Source organism: Podarcis tiliguerta (genome assembly GCF_965153285.1).
Source record: "Podarcis tiliguerta genome assembly, chromosome: 2".
In the NCBI taxonomy this organism is placed as follows: Eukaryota; Metazoa; Chordata; class Lepidosauria; order Squamata; family Lacertidae; genus Podarcis; species Podarcis tiliguerta.
Window position 1 is genome coordinate 24,442,184 of NC_139535.1, and position 19,171 is coordinate 24,461,354.

General features: G+C 44.4%; 1 protein-coding gene and 1 long non-coding RNA gene across 3 annotated transcripts; one reads left to right on the forward strand and one right to left on the reverse strand.

Annotated features, from left to right (window-relative positions):
- Nucleotides 1-5,808: 5,808 nt before the first annotated feature.
- On the reverse strand, nt 5,809-16,598 carry LOC310671189. The gene is made up of 2 exons (XR_014507877.1): nt 15,887-16,598; nt 5,809-6,253 (listed from the first exon to the last, which is right to left on the reverse strand). It is a non-coding gene; the product is annotated as an uncharacterized lncRNA (long non-coding RNA).
- On the forward strand, nt 9,970-19,119 carry LOC310670820 (uncharacterized protein C3orf49). Of its 2 annotated transcripts, XM_083426596.1 has the most exons (5): nt 9,970-10,759; nt 13,991-14,325; nt 15,156-15,286; nt 17,200-17,307; nt 18,520-19,119. In XM_083426596.1, exons 1-5 carry the CDS (start codon nt 10,638-10,640, stop codon nt 18,712-18,714), a joined length of 891 nt encoding a protein of 296 aa, XP_083282722.1. In that variant the 5' UTR covers nt 9,970-10,637; the 3' UTR covers nt 18,715-19,119. The 2 variants fall into 2 exon arrangements, with proteins under 2 accessions (XP_083282722.1, XP_083282723.1); XM_083426597.1 differs by lacking the exon at nt 17,200-17,307.
- Nucleotides 19,120-19,171: the final 52 nt, after the last annotated feature.

Below are 19,171 nucleotides of genomic sequence, written 5' to 3' on the forward strand. Positions count from 1 at the left end.
TCTCCACTAGTGGCCATAGGGAGCTTGAGGGCAAAACAGGCTCTTGCCTTTTGCAAGGACATCTTCAATGGGACTTAATTCTGAGTAGATGCAGATACATTTGCAGTGCGAGTTGATATCCAGCAAGTGTCTGGTTCAGATATAATCTCCACCATGAATTCACTAGGTGATCTTAGGCAAGTCCCTGTCTCTCAGTCTCATCCCCCATCTATAACCCATGGGGATCAGAATTCAGGCTATTGAGAAATCCAGGCTTGGGTCCAGCTACAAACTTCAGGGGGTGTATTGTGCTCACAACAAAGAAATGTTCAAGATGTCCATTTTATTGTGCATTCATGAAGGTTTGTACTCATGATGATGTAAGGGCCGGTATCCTGCTTTCAATACCATTTGTGCCTGTGGAAGTTCCAATACTGTTTTGTTTCCAATCACTGCATGCCCTGTAATTCACTGCGGGAATCCTGCAACTTTTCATGAATGTTCTGCTTGTCAGGAGCTCAGCCTACACTCGAGTAGGACCCTGGTAGAAACACATGCCCAACTGGCATGTTCCCTCCCTCCTGGTCGATCGTTCGGGAGCTTCAAAAGCTTTCTACAGTCTCAACATCACAGCGACGGATGCCAACTGACACTGGCACACTTAGAGATCCGCAGAGTTTGCGCACCATGCGTAACAGACCTCAGCAACTCAGCATTTTGGCTAATCTACTTTATTTACAAAGAAACACACATGGAGCACTGCAACATGGCTCCATCTCTCTCTAGCATCAGACAGCAAAGAGAAAAAGAACAAAGGACAATAGTCCCACGTCACGGAACACAGTAACACAAACATCCTGTCTCTGTCACTTCCCACTCTATGGAGTCAAAACATATACCGTCATGTAATAGACAACAATCCCATGACTGGAATCACGGACCAGGAATTCTAACACTGCTTTTGCCCCATTATTGATGTGCTATAGTGCAAGAGTGCCCCTCTAGATGGCAATAATGCAGTAGCATTGCAGAACAACTAACAAAGCAAAATGCCTTGCAAATAGTCCAGTATAAATTCACCATTAGTGCACTATTACAGACAGTGTCAATGGCATGTTGAAGAGTACACCCACAGAAAAAAGCAAAAAAAAAAACCCAACCCAGTCTGGAGGGGCCCTATAAGCATTTACAAGGCTCCAGAATTCTTCTCCAGTTTACATTAAAATCCAATAAAAAGATGAATTAAACAAAGTTTACTAGCTGGGGCAGCAGCAGCAGCAGTAGCAATTATTATTATTATTATTATTATTATTATTATTATTTGTTGAATTTATATACTGCCCTATACCCAGAGGTCTTCGGGAATGGTGTTCTCACCATGGGGGAGAGATCTAATCTCCCCCTTTCTTCCCCATGCAATGCCCCTGTATTTGCTTGCCATCCCCTTTACTCTGGAAGTTAGAGGACACAGTTCTGTGCGTCATCATAAAGTTGGGTTGGCTTTGGCGAATAAGCAGAGCTATTTCGGTGTAAAATACTTCAGCTTGTTTTCTCAGCCAATCGATCCACTGTGAGTTGCCTGTTTCTAATCATAATACTGACCTATCTTTCAAGGCTGTTCAAAGGAGAGCAGGGACAATGTATGTAAAGAACTCGCTGAATATTGAAAGCACTGTATTACATACCCTCCAACATTCTGCATGAAAATAGGGACATGCTATACTACTATAGGGATGCGGGTGGCGCACAGAGCCTAGGGCTTGCCGATCAGAAGGTTGGCGGTTCGAATCCCCGCAAATGGGTGAACTCCTGTTCCTCGGTCCCTGCTCCTGCCAACCTAGCAGTTCAAAAGCATGTCAAAGTGCAAGTAAATACATAGGTACCGCTCCGGCGGGAAGGTAAACGACGTTTCCGTGCGCTGCTCTGGTTCGCCAGAAGCAGCTTAGTCATGCTAGCCACATGACCCAGAAGCTGTACGCTGGCTCCCTCAGCCAGTAAAACAAGATGAGCGCTGCAATCCCAGAGTCAGTCACAACTGGACCTAATGGTCTGGGGTCCCTTTACCTTTACCTTTACCTATACTACTACTACTATACACCCAGTAAAGGATCCCTGGAATGTTAAGTCCAGTCAAAGATGACTATGGGATTGTGGCACTCATCTCGCTTTCAGGCCGAGGGGGGCCGGAGTTTGACCACAGCCAAATGGGTCATGTGGCCAGCATGACTAAACCGCTTCTGGTGCAATGGAACACTGTGATGGAAACCAGAACACACGAAAATGCCATTTACCTTCCCGTCGCAGCGGTACCTATTTATCTCCTTGCACTGGTGTGCTTTTGAACTGCTAAGGTTGTCAGGAGCTGGGACAGAGCAACGGGAGCTCACCCCATTGCGGAGATTCGAACTGCTGACCTTCCGATCGGCAAACCGAAGAGGTCAGTGGTTTAGACCACAGCGCCACCCACTTCTCTACCACCACCACCACCACCACTACTACTACCATAGCAGTTCAGTCCATCTTAATATTCCACCCCCTCTGTACCAGTGCAGTGCTTTTGCAGAGAGAGATTTCACCTGTGCTGATGCTGTTGGAATGGTGCTCATAACCAGCCGTTGGGCAGATCCAGTAAAACCAGATTTCAGCTAGGTTTGGGACTCAGAACAAATCAAAGCGTCCTCATGGGCAAACTAGAAATGAATGTAATTGTAGTCTGGTTACCTTGGAGATGGGGGTTTGGTAGAGCAGGAGTCTCTTTTTGTCCAATATGGGTTGGGGTCCCATATTGGACAAAAAGATTCCTGCATTGCAGGGGGTTGGACTACATGGCCCTTGTGGTCCCTTCCAATTGTACAATTCTCACTACGGTTCAGGTTGTTCTGAGGAGAAGATGGGGAGGCAGAGAGGATGACGTACTGCACCTTGAGCTCTTTGAAGGAAAGGTGGGATAATAATAATGCCCATTCACTCCAATCCTGGTGAAAATCCCTTCCACACCCAGTAAGAAAAGGGAGAGAGGGGAACCAGGTGTAGATGCTAGCTATGCAGTTAATATAACAACATGCCATTTGAGCCTTAATCCTTTTATTATCACATTTCATTCCATTTTTGGCAATTAGCTCCTCACTAGCTAAGGCTCCAGGATGGCTCTTCCTACTAGCTCTGCAAACCCCAAAGCACTCATCCATTTTTAGCAACCTGAATAGCTGTCCCTCTTGGGAGTATGAGTGGTTTGTCTGGCAGCAAAAGAAATGCCAGTTGATTAGAAAAATGAGTTAGCTCAAGAGGGACCTGTCAGTTAGCTCATGGGGGTTTTGCCCCGTAAAGAGGAGCCATCTCCAGTGCTTTTGGGGGAAGAGGGGATAAAAAATGAGGGGCTGGTACTTCTATTTGGTATAAATGCTGTGATTATCGGCACAAAATGGCTGCCGGAGGCAGCAAAAAAAGGACATTGTGGTACTCCATACTGGTGAGTTCTCTCGTTCTCTCTCTCTCTCTCTCTCTCTCTCTCTCTCTCTCTCTCACACACACACACACACACACACACACACACACACACACGCACTGGTCATCTCATACAGTGAAATAAATAACTATGACCATGTAGTCAGGTTTGCATCATTGGAAGTAGATGATCGAGGCACTCACCCTGTGTGGTTTCCAGCCAAAGAAAAATAATAAAAATGTTAAACATTTTCTCTCCCCCTCTTTTCCTTCTTCTTCTAGAGTCGCCTACTGACTAATTTGTATGCGCGTACAGCAATGCCTTCTGCTTTGATGCACACCCTGTAGTGTAAGGGCAACCCAAGCTCTTCCACAGCATTAACATGAAGTGTTCTGAGTGACAGGGTTTGTTTCCAAGTTTTACGTACGAACTTGTTGGTTTTTCTTTCTCTAAGCCAACGGCAGAGTCTGGTTACCACTTAAAACGGGGAGCTGCCTTTTTCGCTGCCAACGTAACAGCGGCAGTTTCAAGGAGGCCTGGTGAATGACAGGTCTTGGCACTCTGCAAACAAACTTGGACCCAGGTGGGCCAGAATGCGAACAGCTTCCTTTTGCTTGAATTCAGGCACGGTTGGAGATTTGGAAATCTTACATGGTGTCTTATGCAAGCAAGAGCCACAGAAATGTCTCCAAAACAAAAGGCCTTTAGAGATTTGCCTTTTCTTTCTCCTGGGGGTTGCTAGCCACCTTGTGTTTCTCCTACAGTGGAGAAATGTTTTGGGTGGAGCCCTGGGAGAGGCACTACGGGGGTGTGAGAGCATAGGAGTCAATGACTAGGGGCCAAGGGGTCTTTGAGCCACCCCATTAAATATCTGAGGGGGGTGGGACCCCCCACAGTTGGTGGCCATCACTATTCAAATGATGTGCATGCACCACATCATGTAATTGATTGTGCATATACAGTGAGATCTTGGTTTTTGAACATCTTGGAAGTCGGACATTTCGGTTTTTGAATGCCAAAACCCAGAAGTAACTGCTTCGGTTTTCGGATGCTTTTCAGAAGTCAAACGTGCCACATGGCTTCTGTATTGAGTTTTCCTTAAGTAAATGCTTCCAGAAGTAAGCGCTTCAGTTTTCGAACGCTTCAGAAGTCAAACGGTCTTCCGGAATGGATTACGTTTGAAAACTGAGGTACCGCTGTATTTTATTAAAGTTGTCCCCCTCTGTGTGAGAGGCACTCTCCTTCTGGGAGGAAATAACAGTGGCACTTCATTCTGTTTTCACAGCATTTCCTTACCTCCTGATTTCCACATTTTATATGATCTGTTGCATGACATTAAACATACCGTCCAACATTTTGGAAGGGCAGTTCGGGACACCCCAGCCCATCCCTCGCCCCCTCTCTGCTGCCGATTCCTTCCTCGCCCACCCACTCGCCCCTCCCCCTCCCTACATTTGCAATCTTCCTCCTTCTCCTCCGCAGCATCTGGGGAACATCGGGAGACGCGGCAGATGCCGGTGAAGCCTTCTAGCATCACTTCTCTGGACTCAAGAGAAGCCAGCATGGCCTTCCAGCAGGCCACACCAAGCCACTGCCCCCAGAGAAGCAGGAAGCCTGGTGCAGCCTTCCAAAGGCTTGGTCAGCCGGCCTCCACCACCTCCAGAAAAGCGGGCATCTGGGTGTGACCTGCCAGTGTGGCATCTCCTGACGCAATGCAGACTGGACATATCTCCTCCTCCTCCTCCGGCATCACAGACAAGGTTCCGGAAGAGGAGGTCAAGGTAACTTTTTCTTCCATTTTTTGGTTCTGTTTGTGGACTTGTGCTACAGCAGAACCTCAAAACATCCATCTTTCCTCCCTTGCTCTGGCACAATGATAGAGGGAGAGCGAAATCAGGACATTTGGGATTGGGAATGGAAGCTCCTCCCCATGGTGCTGGAGGAGACTCTTGAGAGTCCCCTGGACTGCAAGAAGATCAAACCTATCCATTCTTAAGGAAATCAGCCCTGAGTGCTCACTGGAAGGACAGATCATGAAGCTGAGGCTCCAATACTTTGGCCACCTCATGAGAAGAGAAGACTCCCTGGAAAAGACCCTGGTGTTGGGAAAGATGGAGGGGACAAGGAGAAGGGGCCGGCAGAGGACGAGATGGTTGGATAGTGTTCTCGAAGCTACAAACATGAGTCTGACCAAACTGCGGGAGGCAGTGGAAGACCGGAGTGCCTGGCATGCTCTGGTCCATGGGGTCACGAAGAGTCGGACACGACTAAACGACTAAACAACAACAATGGAAGCCCAGGTGGCTTCTCCCAATTTGCGATGTCCTGAAAAAACCGGGACACTTGAGGGGGTCTGCGTAAAAGCCACTTCTGGTTTTGGGGGATTTTTAAAGAAAATCTTTATTAATTTTCACATAGACAAATATACATGAATTACATAACATATAAAACAGAAAACGATACAAATGAATAGAAACAATGAAATAAGAAAAGATAAAGAAACAAACAACAACAAATACAATATATTACACTTACATGATGATTAAAATATATAACTTCCAATAATTCTCATTATACTACTTATCTGTATTCCTTGCACAGATTTATATTATTTTGTTTTGTATATAGATATATAGTCCACAATTATATTTTATGTAATTCTTGGTTACCAGTATCACTCTATTTCTGAAAGTATCTTATTGTTCGTACAGTACATTTTTAAGCATTCGTTAAATATTTTCCATTCCCTATATACCTTCTGGTTTGACACTCCTCTAATTTTTCCAGTCAATTTTGCTAGTTGCAGGTATTCTATCATAAAAGCCACTTCTGGAAAAAAAAGCAAAATTGCTCAGAATTCATTTGACAAAAATTTCAGGCGGTTTTCTCTGAGCAAAGTGAGCAGCCCCGAGTATGCAGATATACAACACCCACATACTTAGAATCAAAGAGCAGGGGTTCATTGAAGGACATGAGACAGAGACTCCGTGCAGGCCTGGGCTCTAGCATCTTTTCGGATTAGAAAGCAGGTGAAGTAAAGGACTTCTGCCAGTCAGAGAAGACAGAAAGCTAGATGGACCAATGGTCTACCTCGGCTTATTATGTTCCTCAAGTAAGTTACAGTTCTTATGTAATTCCCAACTGCCACCAGCACCCAGACATAAGGAATCACAGAACCATAAAAATGAAGGGTTGGAAGGCACCCTGAGGTCCAACCTCTTGCAATGCAGATTCTAAGAGTGGAAAAAATTCCACAACATGAAATGGCATGTATTTTGACATTCCGGAAAAGATATGCTCCAGGTGTGTGTTTTCAAGATCCTCTGGAAAAGGTATCAAAGCACTGTAAAGGACCAACCTATTATGCAACTCTGGACATACATTTTAAACTTCTGAATGTATGAAATGGAAAAGACCATAGCAAACATGCGCAATATACCCTTTTGCCAATTCAGAGCCGCTAAGAAAATACAGGCAAATTTCATCAGAAAACAAGGCATCGTAAGAGGACAATGTGATCCTCTGCTGTCCTCTGCTGTTCAAAAAGCGCTACTTCACACCTTCTGCTGAACTACAGTTGACTTTGGGCATAATCCACACATAAACAGGTAAGGCAGCCATTTCCTCTGCCCAGGGAACCCTGGGGATTTTAGTCCTGTAAAGGGAGCTGTGATGGTATCCCTTGGGTGTAGGAAGGGTGCTCACTGTGTGAAGAAGTCTTGCCACCTGTCTGCCCTAATACAGTGGTACCTCGGGTTAGGAACTTAATTCGTTCTGGAGGTCCGTTCTTAACCTGAAACTGTTCATAACCTGAGGCACCACTTTAGCTAATGGAGCCTCCTGCTGCCACTGTGCAGCCACCACATGATTTCTGTTCTCATCCTGAAGCAAAGTTCTTTTAATATTTTAAAGTATTAATATTTTAATATTTTAAAGTATTTTAATACAGTGGTACCTCGGGTTACAGGGACGTGGGTGGCGCTGTGGGTTAAAGCCTCAGCGCCTAGGGCTTGCCGATCGAAAGGTCGGCGGTTCGAATCCCCGCGGTGGGGTGCGCTCCCGTTGTTTGGTCCCAGCGCCTGCCAACCTAGCAGTTCAAAAGCACTCCCGGGTGCAAGTAGATAAATAGGGACCGCTTACTAGTGGGAAGGTAAACGGCGTTTCCGTGTGTGGCTCTGGCTCGCCAGAGCAGGGATGTCACGCTGGCCACGTGACCCGGAAGTGTCTTCGGACAGCGCTGGCCCCCGGCCTCTTTGAGTGAGATGGGCGCACAACCCTAGAGTCTGGCAAGACTGGCCCGTACGGGCAGGGGTACCTTTACCTCGGGTTACATATGCTTCAGGTTACATACGCTTCAGGTTACAGACTCCGCTAACCCAGAAATAGTACCTCGGGTTAAGAACTTTGCTTCCGGATGAGAACAGAAATCGTGCTCCAGTGGCGCGGCGGCAGCAAGAGGCCCCATCAGCTAAAGTGGTGCTTCAGGTTAAGAACAGTTTCAGGTTAAGAACGGACCTCCAGAATGAATTAAGTACTTAACCTGAGGTACCTCTGTAGATGTATTCATTGGTAAACAACAGATGGACAACTCGGCATACTAGCTGCACAGGAAAGACTAAAATTCCAACTTGTTCCCACTCAGCTGGGGAATGAACCACACCCAGGGAGGGGAAAGAAGTTTCCATTACAGACCAGGCTTGTCCCGTAAAGAGACGGGCCACACACACATCACATTTACTCACAATTTTCAGCAAAACTCAGGCTTTGGTAGAAAAACTGCCAGTTCATGTGATATTAAAAGCCATGTGACTATAGTGGAGATAGGACCTTTCTCACTAGTTCAGCAAACATTTGACAGTTTGGGATCACAAATCATTCCCTCACAGAGGCGAAACTAAGCTTTATTTCATGCGGATCCAAGACCAGTTTGGCACTTGCTCCACACGCATTCACATACATACACACACAGGCTGGGAGCCTCAATGGCGCCCCTCTGGAGGGTTCACCTGGGGCAAAAAAACCCACCCCAGCTACCAACCCCATAGCTACAGCCTCCATTTCCAATGTTCACGTTTGAGTGCCAAAGCTTTATATAGCCAGAATGGCACTATCCACATGCAAGAGGGAGGGACTAGCTATTTTGGGGAAACTCCAGCATTAAGAGAAATGGGGGACGACGACCTTCGTGGGGAGGAAAGCTAAGGGGAGAACCCCAAAAACAGACCAATGAAGACTGAGATTGCTCAGTAGCCATGCTATGGAATGCTAATTGACTGGGAGACGGGTACGGGTGTGTGTGTGTGTGTGTTGAAAATGCAGTGGAAAAGGGAATGGAATATCCGGGGGGGGGGGTGACTGACAGGTGTCTTCACTTGCATTCAGGTAAAATCCATCTTCAAGTCCTCTTGGCCAGACTTGGATTCATTCACTGAAACCGACTTCCTGTGTGCACACAGAAAGCAGTGAATGCCACCCAAGATTCCTTGCTTCAGAAAGGTTATATTTTCATTGGAAGCTGAAGGCTGCAGCTACTGTTGAACATATCTCTTCCCTACCACAGCAAAATCCTCATTCTGTAGTCAGCAGTATTTTAGGTACAAGGAAAAGGGTGAGTGAAAGGTGGCAATAATTCCTAAATGGCATCTTAAGACAGGAATTATTATTATTATTATTATTATTATATCCCAGGACATTCTATACAAGATCTCAAAGTAGCTGTCATATTACAAAAGACTTTCAGAAATAGACTGGAAAGAGAAGCTGCTGAATTACAACTTATTACCAAACTTAAAACCACAGAGAGACCTGGTCTGAATAGAGACATTGGATTCTTATCTCACTATACATGATAAAGCTATTTTCGGCCATCTCATCCCTTGCTTTTTCCTGTAAGACCAATTGCAGTCCTTAACAGTCGTCAACAGGCTTACCACACCTATCAGCCAACCACCCATTCCTACCACCCTTCTGAGTAATACCCCTCCCCATCCTATATACAGTGGTGCCCCGCAAGACGAATGCCTCGCAAGACGGAAAACCCGCTGGACGAAAGGGTTTTCCGTTTTTCAATGCACTTCGCAGGACGAATTTCCCTATGGGCTTGCTTTGCAAGACGGAAATGTCTTGCGAGTCTTGAGATTTTTTTTCGCTCCCCACCCCCTTTTTCTAAGCCGCTAAACCGCTAATAGCGCTAATCTGCTAAGCCGCTAATAGGGTTGCTTCGCAAGACGAAAAAACCACTAGACGAAGAGACTTGCAGAACGAATTAATTTTGTCTTGCGAGGCACCACTGTATAAGGGTCTGGTGACTTCTATTTCAGTGTATCTGAAGAAGTGTACATGCGCACGAAAGCTAATACCAAGAATAAACTTAGCTGGTCTCTAAGGTGCTACTGGACAATTCATATACCGGTGTGTGTGTGTGTGTGTGTGTGTGTGTGTGTGTATTTCTACTGCGTCAGACCAACACAGCTACCTACCTGAATCTATTATTATTATTATTACACTCTTCATCCGAAGATCACAGGGTGGTTTACAACATAAAGATACAAAAAGAGAACTCAAAATACATAACAAACAAATAACCCCCCTCCCACAAACACATCTAGTCCAAACCTCTGCAATGCAATAAACTCTTTTTGCCCAACATGGGGCTTGAACCCACAGCCCTGAGATTGAGAGTCTCTTGCTCTACCAACTGAGCTATCCCACAGTTTCCCAGACTCCTGTGTTGTGGACTACAGCTCCCTTCATCCCTATGGACCATGCTTGCTAGGACTGATAGGAGTTGTCGTCCACAACTTCTGGAGTGAATCACATTTGCAACTCCTGTCTCACGGCTATCAAAACAAAGGGGCATCTTGAAAACCCAGGAATTGCAAGGTGGAAGATGGCAGCCTTTGAGGAGAATCCGCACCCTTGTCAGTGAGGATGAAATAGACTTCACTCCGTCCTCTTGTGCTAAGTCCCAAAATGTGTCACGTCTCTGAGGAGGAATTTACCACGCCATGAGGAGCTGTGTATTGTGGAATTTCCCAGGGCTTTGACAAATTTGTTGTGAGGCCATGTGATTCTCAATAAGTAGAGCCGTTTCGTGACACAACCTGCCCGAATCTTTACAAGACAAGGGAAGGTGTTTCAAGGAAGCGCCGATCCCTGAATGCACATAAAGCTCCCAGATTAGGAATCTACTCAGCCTGGGAAGGAAAGAGCTATGCGCCACAACCCAAGGTGCTTTCCTGGTCCTCTTCGGAGCTGCATGCGAAGACCTCCTAGTGAAAAGATGCCTGAAGCTCAGGGAAAAGCCATCCAAGTGAAAGGGAAAGAGACCAATAGGTGAGCCACACTAATGCTTCACTTGCACCTTAAACAAGTTGTGGAAATTCCGGGGGCCACTAGGTGGCGCGTTGGAAGATGGCTGACAATAACATCTCTCTGACCCATACGAGGTATTAAGGGGCTGCTATGGGAAGTAGGCAGCCTTCCCCCCCCCCAAGGGTATGGGGGGGTCTGCCTCTGCCAGCGGTGTTTACAATGCACCCCCTGATTTGAGAGATGGGGGTGCGGAACACTTGGCACAAGCCCTCGGTGGAGTCAGATCTTCCCGACGCCGATTCCAATCAGCGCGTGCTGGTTGCTTCAGCTTGGAATTATAATTGGAACTAATTGGAGAATAATAGATTTGGAAAAAAGCTGAGGCACATATATCAAGTGAAACTCGAAGATAAGGACTGCTGACTAATGGATCTCTGTGACCGGGAGTGACGGATGGATAAGTAAATCTTTTGCTGAATTACTACCAAGAGAATGTATGGCTGGAATGAAGGGGGGGTGGAGGGAAAAACCTTTCCGATTTCCCTTGCATGATGTGATAATAATACCCTCCACCCCAGGAAGAAATAAGATCGTCACGTTCTAACAATACATAAACAGAACTTTAAGATTTGTGTGGGAGGAAATACAATACAACAAGAGAAGATCAAACGGTGAGAAGGAGGAATTTCTATGACGCAGTTAAAAAGAAATGGCGTCTCGCCAAGACAGGCCGGCCGGAGAAGAAGATGAGGGGGAGGAGTATCAGGACGGTGTGAATGCTGGAATGCAAGTTTGACCTGACAGAGCCCCCTAATTAATTTATTTGATTTACCGGCCAGCCTGAGGAATAATAATGGACAGACCGAAGATTAATTTTGTTTATGGAAGTATCTAACAGAAGCTGTTCCTGAATAATATGAGTTTGGAAGACTACAAAACCCACACAGTGACACCAAATCTTTCAATCTGTTTGTGAAAATTATCAGAGATCGCAAAGAAAGGAATAAATGATAACAACAAGAAGAGAAAGAAGGTAATAAACGTCCATCCGAATCGAACTGGATGGAACTGTCGAACAAAAGCAGCAAATAAGTGATGTCTGGAGTCATCTGGAATTTGGACTCGTGCGGAGCTTGATATATGGGTACCCCCCCAAAAAAATTTTTAAATTTGGCTGTATAATCTGGAATTAATGTGATTTGAACAATGTGATATGATTGGCCTGTTAATAAAAATTATTTCAAAAAAAAAAATAAACAAGTTGTGGAAATTCCCCAGGAACTTCGGTCACACGTCTGGTCAAGGGCTCCCTGACTCAGAAGATATTTTCAAAAGGCACAGCTATGCTTTTTGTTTTGGGGGGATTTTGGCTGCATACACACCATACGTGCAAAGCGCATTTAGAGCACATTCCCTCTCCCCGAAATCTGGGAACTGTTGCTCTCACAGAGCTACAATTCCCAGCACCCTTAGCAAACTAGAGTTCCTAGGATTATTTGGGGTGGGATGTTTATGGCGTGTGTGAACCCTCGATTGCTTGGTTTGCATTGTTGTTTCTCAGTGACGTTGTTCGTTGTACAGAATGCATACATGGGATTTGGTGTTTGGTAAACTGGGACTGTCTTAGTATTAAGCACTATATAAATATATGAAGTGAAATGAATGAATACAGTATTCTTGTTCCAGGAGATATCTAGTCTATTGGCTTGAGTCGTTTTAACAGGTTGATCCTCTGCCTTTTAGGGTTGTGCCTGCTGCTCTGATCTCTGTTCTTAACTCTTTTATGGTGGTACTAATTTTTGTATTTTCGGTGAATGCTTTAAAATTGATATAAGCCACCTTGGTCATGCACCGAGAGATATCTATAGCAGCCTGCCCCAACCTGTAGACATTTTGGACTACAACTCCCATAATGTTGTGCTCCTATTAGCTTTGGTATTGTGCAGTTATGCTGGCTGGGGCTGATGGGAGTTGTAGTCCAAAGCATCTGGAGGGCATTCAGTTGGGGAAGGCAGATCTATAGCTGCACATGCCCCAGTTCTCTGCCTAGCGAGAATTCCAGAGGGACAGCATAGAGCTAGCTTCTACAAATGCCTGTTGAATTGTTTTCTTGAAAAGAGGCCTCTGGAGGCTTGCTGGCATTTTGTGATATGTGCTTTATTTGCATACACACACACAGGGGGAGAGAGAGAGAGAGAGAGAGAGAGAGAGAGAGAGAGAGAGAAGCAAAGTTACTCATGTTGAGCCATAAGAAGAAGAAAAGTCTCCAAAATTAAGTAATTAGGAGCAACCATAGGGTCATCAAAACATGTCAAGTTTTCAAGTTCTTCCTTTTTGAGGGGTGGCTTTTGGGTTGGTCCTAAGAAAGTTATTTCCCAGCTGCGGGCTTTGGAAGTTGAGCACAGAAGAAGAAGATACAGCTGAACTCCTGCAGAGGTCCCAAAGCTCCCATCAGATTTCTCAGGGAAATGCCAGCAGCACCATAATATTCTTACAGAAGACAACCGAGTCCTCTATCCTTCTCTTAGCTTGACTGCATACACACAATTAGTACAATCCACAGCTGGGAGGATGGAGGGGGAAGGTGACCCCCACCCTGACAAGGCTCTTTCTTCTCCTAGGAGGTCTCCAACCATTAGGTCCTACAGCAACAAATCACCAGTACTTGGCCAAACCAGGTCTGTCCAGCATGTTGGACCACTTTAGCAGTCCTTGTAATGTCTAGATTCCAACCTTACAACCATAGAACCACTCAGTTGGAAGGCATCCAAGACCATTCAGCTTGATCGCTAACCTTATTACTAACCCATCATGCACTGGGAATTCATTTACAAAAGTTAAGGTTGAAGTTTGTACAGTGGTACCTCTGATCCCTTGCAAATGGGATTTGTTCATTTTGAGCGTCTGCGCATGCGCGAGCGGCAAAACCCGGAAGTAACCCTTTCCGGTACTTCTGGGTCACCGTGGGACGCAACCTGAAAACGCTCAACCTGAAACAAACGCAACACGAGATATGACTGTACTTTTCTTTTTGCTTTGATAAAAGGTGCTCTTTTATAAACAAAAATTGGAATGGTACGAAATCCTAAAAGCCCTATGTTGAATTTCAGAAATGCAGCCTCACATGTCATTGCAAAATTTTGTTTCAGTATGTCTGCAACAATACAGTGAACCATCTGCATAAACCAGGACCGTGGGTGGCTTACTCACCAGGAGAGTCAGTAATTATCCATTATCTTTATTTATTTTCAGATGGCAAAGAGTCATGCCTATTCATTTGGTGAGAGAGGAGGATAGGCGGATGCCTCAAGGACAGCTGTCTGACAACTCTGAAACTCTTGAGTTCCACGTGGGCAAGAAAAAGAGCCTTATGAAACAGTTTAGGGCAACAATGAGGAAGTTATTTCCTTTCTATCAAAGGGCAAGGAAGAAGGCCAAGCTCCATGGTGAAGACGGCTCTCCAAAAGCAGTGGTGTCTAAGACAACTTCTGTTCCTCCTAAGTATCATGCCTTTCCAAGGGCTATTCGGGCCTTACCTTCTCCCAAAGTATTTCCAGCCCTGAAAAGGAAGAAGCTTTTACGGAACGGTAACTTAACTTGCTTTGCCAATGACCACTTTGTGCGCAAAATTTAAATTAAGGCAAACTGGGCACACATAGCATGTTCATGCTTCAAGGGTGCCTACTAAAATACATAATGTAGTCCCTAAATTGTGGCCTGAGCAGAACACGTAAAATCCATGGCCTGTAAAGTGAGATGAGCATCACAACCCCAGTCGTCCATGACTGGAATGGACTGGACTGTCAATTGACAGAGGATCATTTTACCTTTAAGTATAATGTAGTGCATGGGGAAAGGACGCGGGTGGCACTGTGGGTTAAACCACAGAGTCTAGGACTTGCTGATCAGAAGGTTGGCGGTTTGAATCCCCGTGACGGGGTGAGCTCCCGTTGCTCGGTCCCAGCTCCTGCCAACCTAGCAGTTCAAAAGCACATCAAAGTGCAAGTAGATAAATAGGTACCGCTCCGGCGGGAAGGTAAACGGCATTTCCGTGCGCTGCTCTGGTTCGCCAGAAGCAGCTTAGTCATGCTGGCCACATGATCAGCTGTACGCTGGCTCCCTCAGCCAATAAAGCAAGATGAGCACCACAACCCCAGAGTCGGCCACAACTGGACCTAATGGTCAGGGGTCCCTTAATCTTTACCTTTAGTGCATGGGGAAGGGGGAAAGGCAATGTGTATTTATGTACTGCATCTGCATAAAGGTCTTTTGTGATCTGCTCCTGGCCCAAGGAACAGTCATATTAATTCCACGTTACCTAATCTAGAATGAACAGATTTGATCTTTTATCGGTAATGAAACTGCCGCCATTTCGGCTTGACTATATCCTTTCTTTCCTCTTCCTTCCTCTCTGAAGCATCAATTCAGCTGGATGTAAACATTGTGGAAGAACATGCACAAAGCATGCACGGGAAAAACACGGTTGTGCAAGCAAGACGGATGATGCGCCGCATCTCAGTGGTGTCTCTGCCACCTGGGATCCGAAAGGTAATGGATGATTGCTGGAAATCAGACTGAATTTGTTGCATTTATTAAATGGCAACCAGCTTGTTTCTTTATAGAGCGAGCCGGGTGTTTTACCTATGTATCAGCTGAGACCCTAGAGCTTCTATGTTATTCACTTTATGCACGTATACACATGCCAACTCAGTGCGCATATTTGGAAAGAAAATGCTCACTTTAAAATATGGCGTTTATGTACATTTCCACAAAGTTTTTAAGTCACTCAGTTTAAGTACTTGCACAACTGGAGAGGAGAGGGAGCTCTGTCAAGTAAGCTGCTGAAATGGGGCACTCCTGAATAAATTCAAACATAACAGGTATAAAAGTAGCTATTTATATTGTGAACCATCCTGAAATCTGCAGATGAAGGGTGGTATACAAATTTTAATAATAACAATAACAATATTTTCCTGAGCTATTTAGCTGTCCCTTCGCAATGGCTCTTTCTTTCTCCCCTTTCGAAATGAATTTTCTGTGCTAGCATCCACACCTACAGCTCCTTTGATCACCTATGTACAGCCCTGATCACTCCATTAAAAAAAAAAGGAGATTGCAAAATTAAAGGAGACATTGGAAAAAACTCACTATAATCAGACTGAAGGGTGATCACTGGTTGCACACTTCTTGCTTCTAGAGTGCTTGATCTTATCTGCGTTGTGCAACTGTTTTGTTAAATGCAGAAGCATAAAGGTTAATATAATGCAGATGTCTTGTGGATTAGGATGCAGCCCATAATATAACTACTTGACCTGTGAGAGAAAAGGTTAATAAACTAGGCAGGCTAGATTAAAGAGCAAGCTTGCGGGGAAACAAGCTTTCAGTTTCTAAAACCCAATTCAAAGACAACATCCTGCCAAAGGAGGAATTCTCTTTTTTTCAGCGCTGTTTCCCAATTTTGAGCAGCTGGTTTCTTCAGGGGGGGGAAACTACAGGACTTCTTGTCCGATTCAAATTTTGTTTGGTTGATGAAGCCCTCTGCTGGTCAGAGCCGAAATTAAGTTTGTTCCTCTTTTATTTGTTCATAAATGTGGCAAAAGACAACTGTGCCTGAGGAATCTTTAAAAAAGAAGAAAAAGAATAAATGAAAATAACCTAGATTCATCTTGGTTTGGGAAGCTTGTGTGCAGCATACCCTAAAAATTCAACACAAAATTGCCTTGCTAGTTCAGAAAAATGGTATATATTCTCCAGTACTCCTTTGCTAACAGCAACCAAACAGAGGGCCCAGGGAACTTATGTTGCTTAACTTCCATTGTTTAAAAATGTTGTTTCCATTTTTTTAAGCTAACAAGTGTAATAGCTCTTATAGACATATACCTTATAGCAGGCATAGGCAAACGTGGCCCTCCAGAAGTTTTGGGACTGCAACTCCCATTATCCCTAGCTAACAGGACCAGTGCCTATGCCTGTCTTATAGGAATACACTATAAAGGTAGAGGAGCTTTCACGGTGAGAAGTCATCCACAGTGTTTTAAATGGGATTGCACTGCACATATATAGCTATTTCCACCCTACTTATTGAACATATCAAGATACATTTTTGACAGCCTATAGCCTATAAGCCAATGCATAAATGTGTTAAATTAATTTTAACTGTTTTTATTTTTATCTGCATTTTAATTTTTTTGTTTCATTGCATTTTATGATACTGTACTAGTATTAGCCAACTTGGGTACCATGTGGTGGAAACAAGGGGTGCAAATTTAAGATAGAGACAAACAGACTTGGGAGTTCCCTGTATGAACTTTCCCCATTTATTATGAGGCTGGAAATCTTCCGTGTTCACAATACAAATTGTCTACATAGGTATGGCATGTTCCTTTCTCATGGAAGAGAATGGAAAGCACTTATTCATGTGGATCACAGAATTATGTTCTTGTCTGAATGTTTTGTAACAGGTTTCCTATTTGGCAAAAAAGAAAAATTTCTCAGTGTTCAAAAAGAAGAAAAGTATGCCACCAGTATGGTACCATTCAGACATAACACTAGGGAAGCTTCAAATGCAGGTATCTTGAATCAAAGCATTGTTTAATTATACGGTGCAACATAGGACTTGGCTATACAGCTGCAAATAAAATGTTTGTAAGTGTGTTGTAAAGTGAATTATACAAATGTGACATTAGATGGTGATGGTGAGCTATGGCAAATTCAATATATTTTTCAAAACGTCAAAAAAAAGCATTTTCAGAGTGTTTTCTATGTATCTAGATTCCACCATAGACCTTTATCTTTCCGACTCCAATTCTTCCTTCTCCCTACCAGCAAACTATGAACAGCATGAATGATATACTATATTAGTCACACTCAGAGCAAACTCATTTCTTTCCGTGGGTTTGCGTACCGCTCATTAATTGAAAGTGAGCCCAACTCATTTTAGAGTGCTCATGAGCTGCGCTTAAGAATTGTTGACCAAACTTCACTGTCGATTCAACCTGGAACCAGTCAAGTTTGCTCCAGATTATGGGGCTTATGAGTCTCTCTTATTGTGACTTTTCTTCTTTGGACTCCCCATGTGAGAAATTCTTATTTTAGAAGAGTTCAGCGCTCAGCGCTTTTCTCAGGTTGAAGCTCCTGAGCTGATGGAGGGATGTACTTCTGTCTATCTACTGCATGTCAGGGAATAGAGTTAGAAGTTTCCAGTTTTCCAAAGGGAGAAAGTTTTCCCCAAGGGGGGGGAGGAGAGCAGTGAAGCTAATAGAAGAGAGCAACAGGAACAACAGGGAGGGACCGGATGTTCACAGGAAAGGCAAGGGTTAAGTTATAGCTCAGATTAGGAGGAGGGGAGATACAAGGCAGCTCTAGGAAGGAGGTCAGAAAAAAGTGGGAAAGCGAAAGGAATGGCGCGTTCGCCATTTTGAGAGTTGCTGGTCACGGAGAAGCAGAATCTGAAATAAGTGACTCTGAGGAGTAATAGTTAAAGATAAGAACCGTTTATAATATTGTTTGTTAATACGCAATAAAAAGTTATAAAAGAATGAGAAGTGTTTGTGTGGTGATCTGAAGAGAACGACCAGTCCTGAAAATGCATGTACATTAAGTCCACAGCCTGTTGTGTTGCACGCATTGCAGTTCTATGGGCAAATTTTGTATTGCTGATAACAGTGTAGGATAGTCAATATTTTCTATCTTTACAAGTGACTGAAACCCTTCATCTTTCTTTCAGTTCAAACAAATTATCTTGCTATACGTCACCATTTTTCATCCACATTTCTCAACAGGTGGATAATCTCTTGGATAACATCAGTGAAAAATCCATCCAGCTATTGGCTCTGAGAAGTGCAGAGCTGCAGCAGTGCGAGTCTTTGGGAGACAAGATCCTGCAGTCCTCTAAGCAGTTCCAAAGGGTTTCCTTAAGAAGCACCAAGAAGCATAAACGGAAAAACACGTGCTTTCCGTGTAAATGCTGTTGCTAATATCCTTCTTTTGAAAATATTACTCAAGTTTAAAGTGAACCATTTGCCGGGACGCTTCTAACAGCTGATTAACCATCTCAGAAAGGTCAAAGGAGATTAAGATTTGATGCTACTGTCAAAGCCAGCAGCAATTCATGTTTTTGCTATTTCTTCCTTTTGTTGGCCTCCATATTTCTCAAGAGCCAATGGAGTGCGCCTCCGGGGGGAAAGTCAAACTGAAGTGACCTCCCTGGGGTGCAAGCCTGGGCAGAGTGTATGGAGGTCCTGGGCTGCCCAGACAACAAGGCTCTTGGCCTCGCTGTTGTGGTCCAAAGGTTCTCTATTTTATAGCTTCAGTAACCTGAGCTCAGAAGGCAAGAGTGTTCCTTTGTTTATTGCTAACACCTCAAACGGCAACACATGCAAGATATACCGTATTTTTCGCTCTATAAGACGCACCAGACCACAAGACGCACCT

What these genes read in the sequence shown, in the direction of transcription:
- LOC310670820 (XM_083426596.1), top strand. Translation starts at nt 10,638, where the DNA reads ATGCGCCACAACCCAAGGTGCTTTCCTGGTCCTCTTCGGAGCTGCATG. An exon ending in GAAGAAGCTTTTACGGAACG is followed by an intron (nt 14,326 to 15,155) that starts GTAACTTAACTT and finishes TCCTCTCTGAAG; the next exon opens with CATCAATTCAGCTGGATGTA. An exon ending in TAGGGAAGCTTCAAATGCAG is followed by an intron (nt 17,308 to 18,519) that starts GTATCTTGAATC and finishes ATTTCTCAACAG; the next exon opens with GTGGATAATCTCTTGGATAA.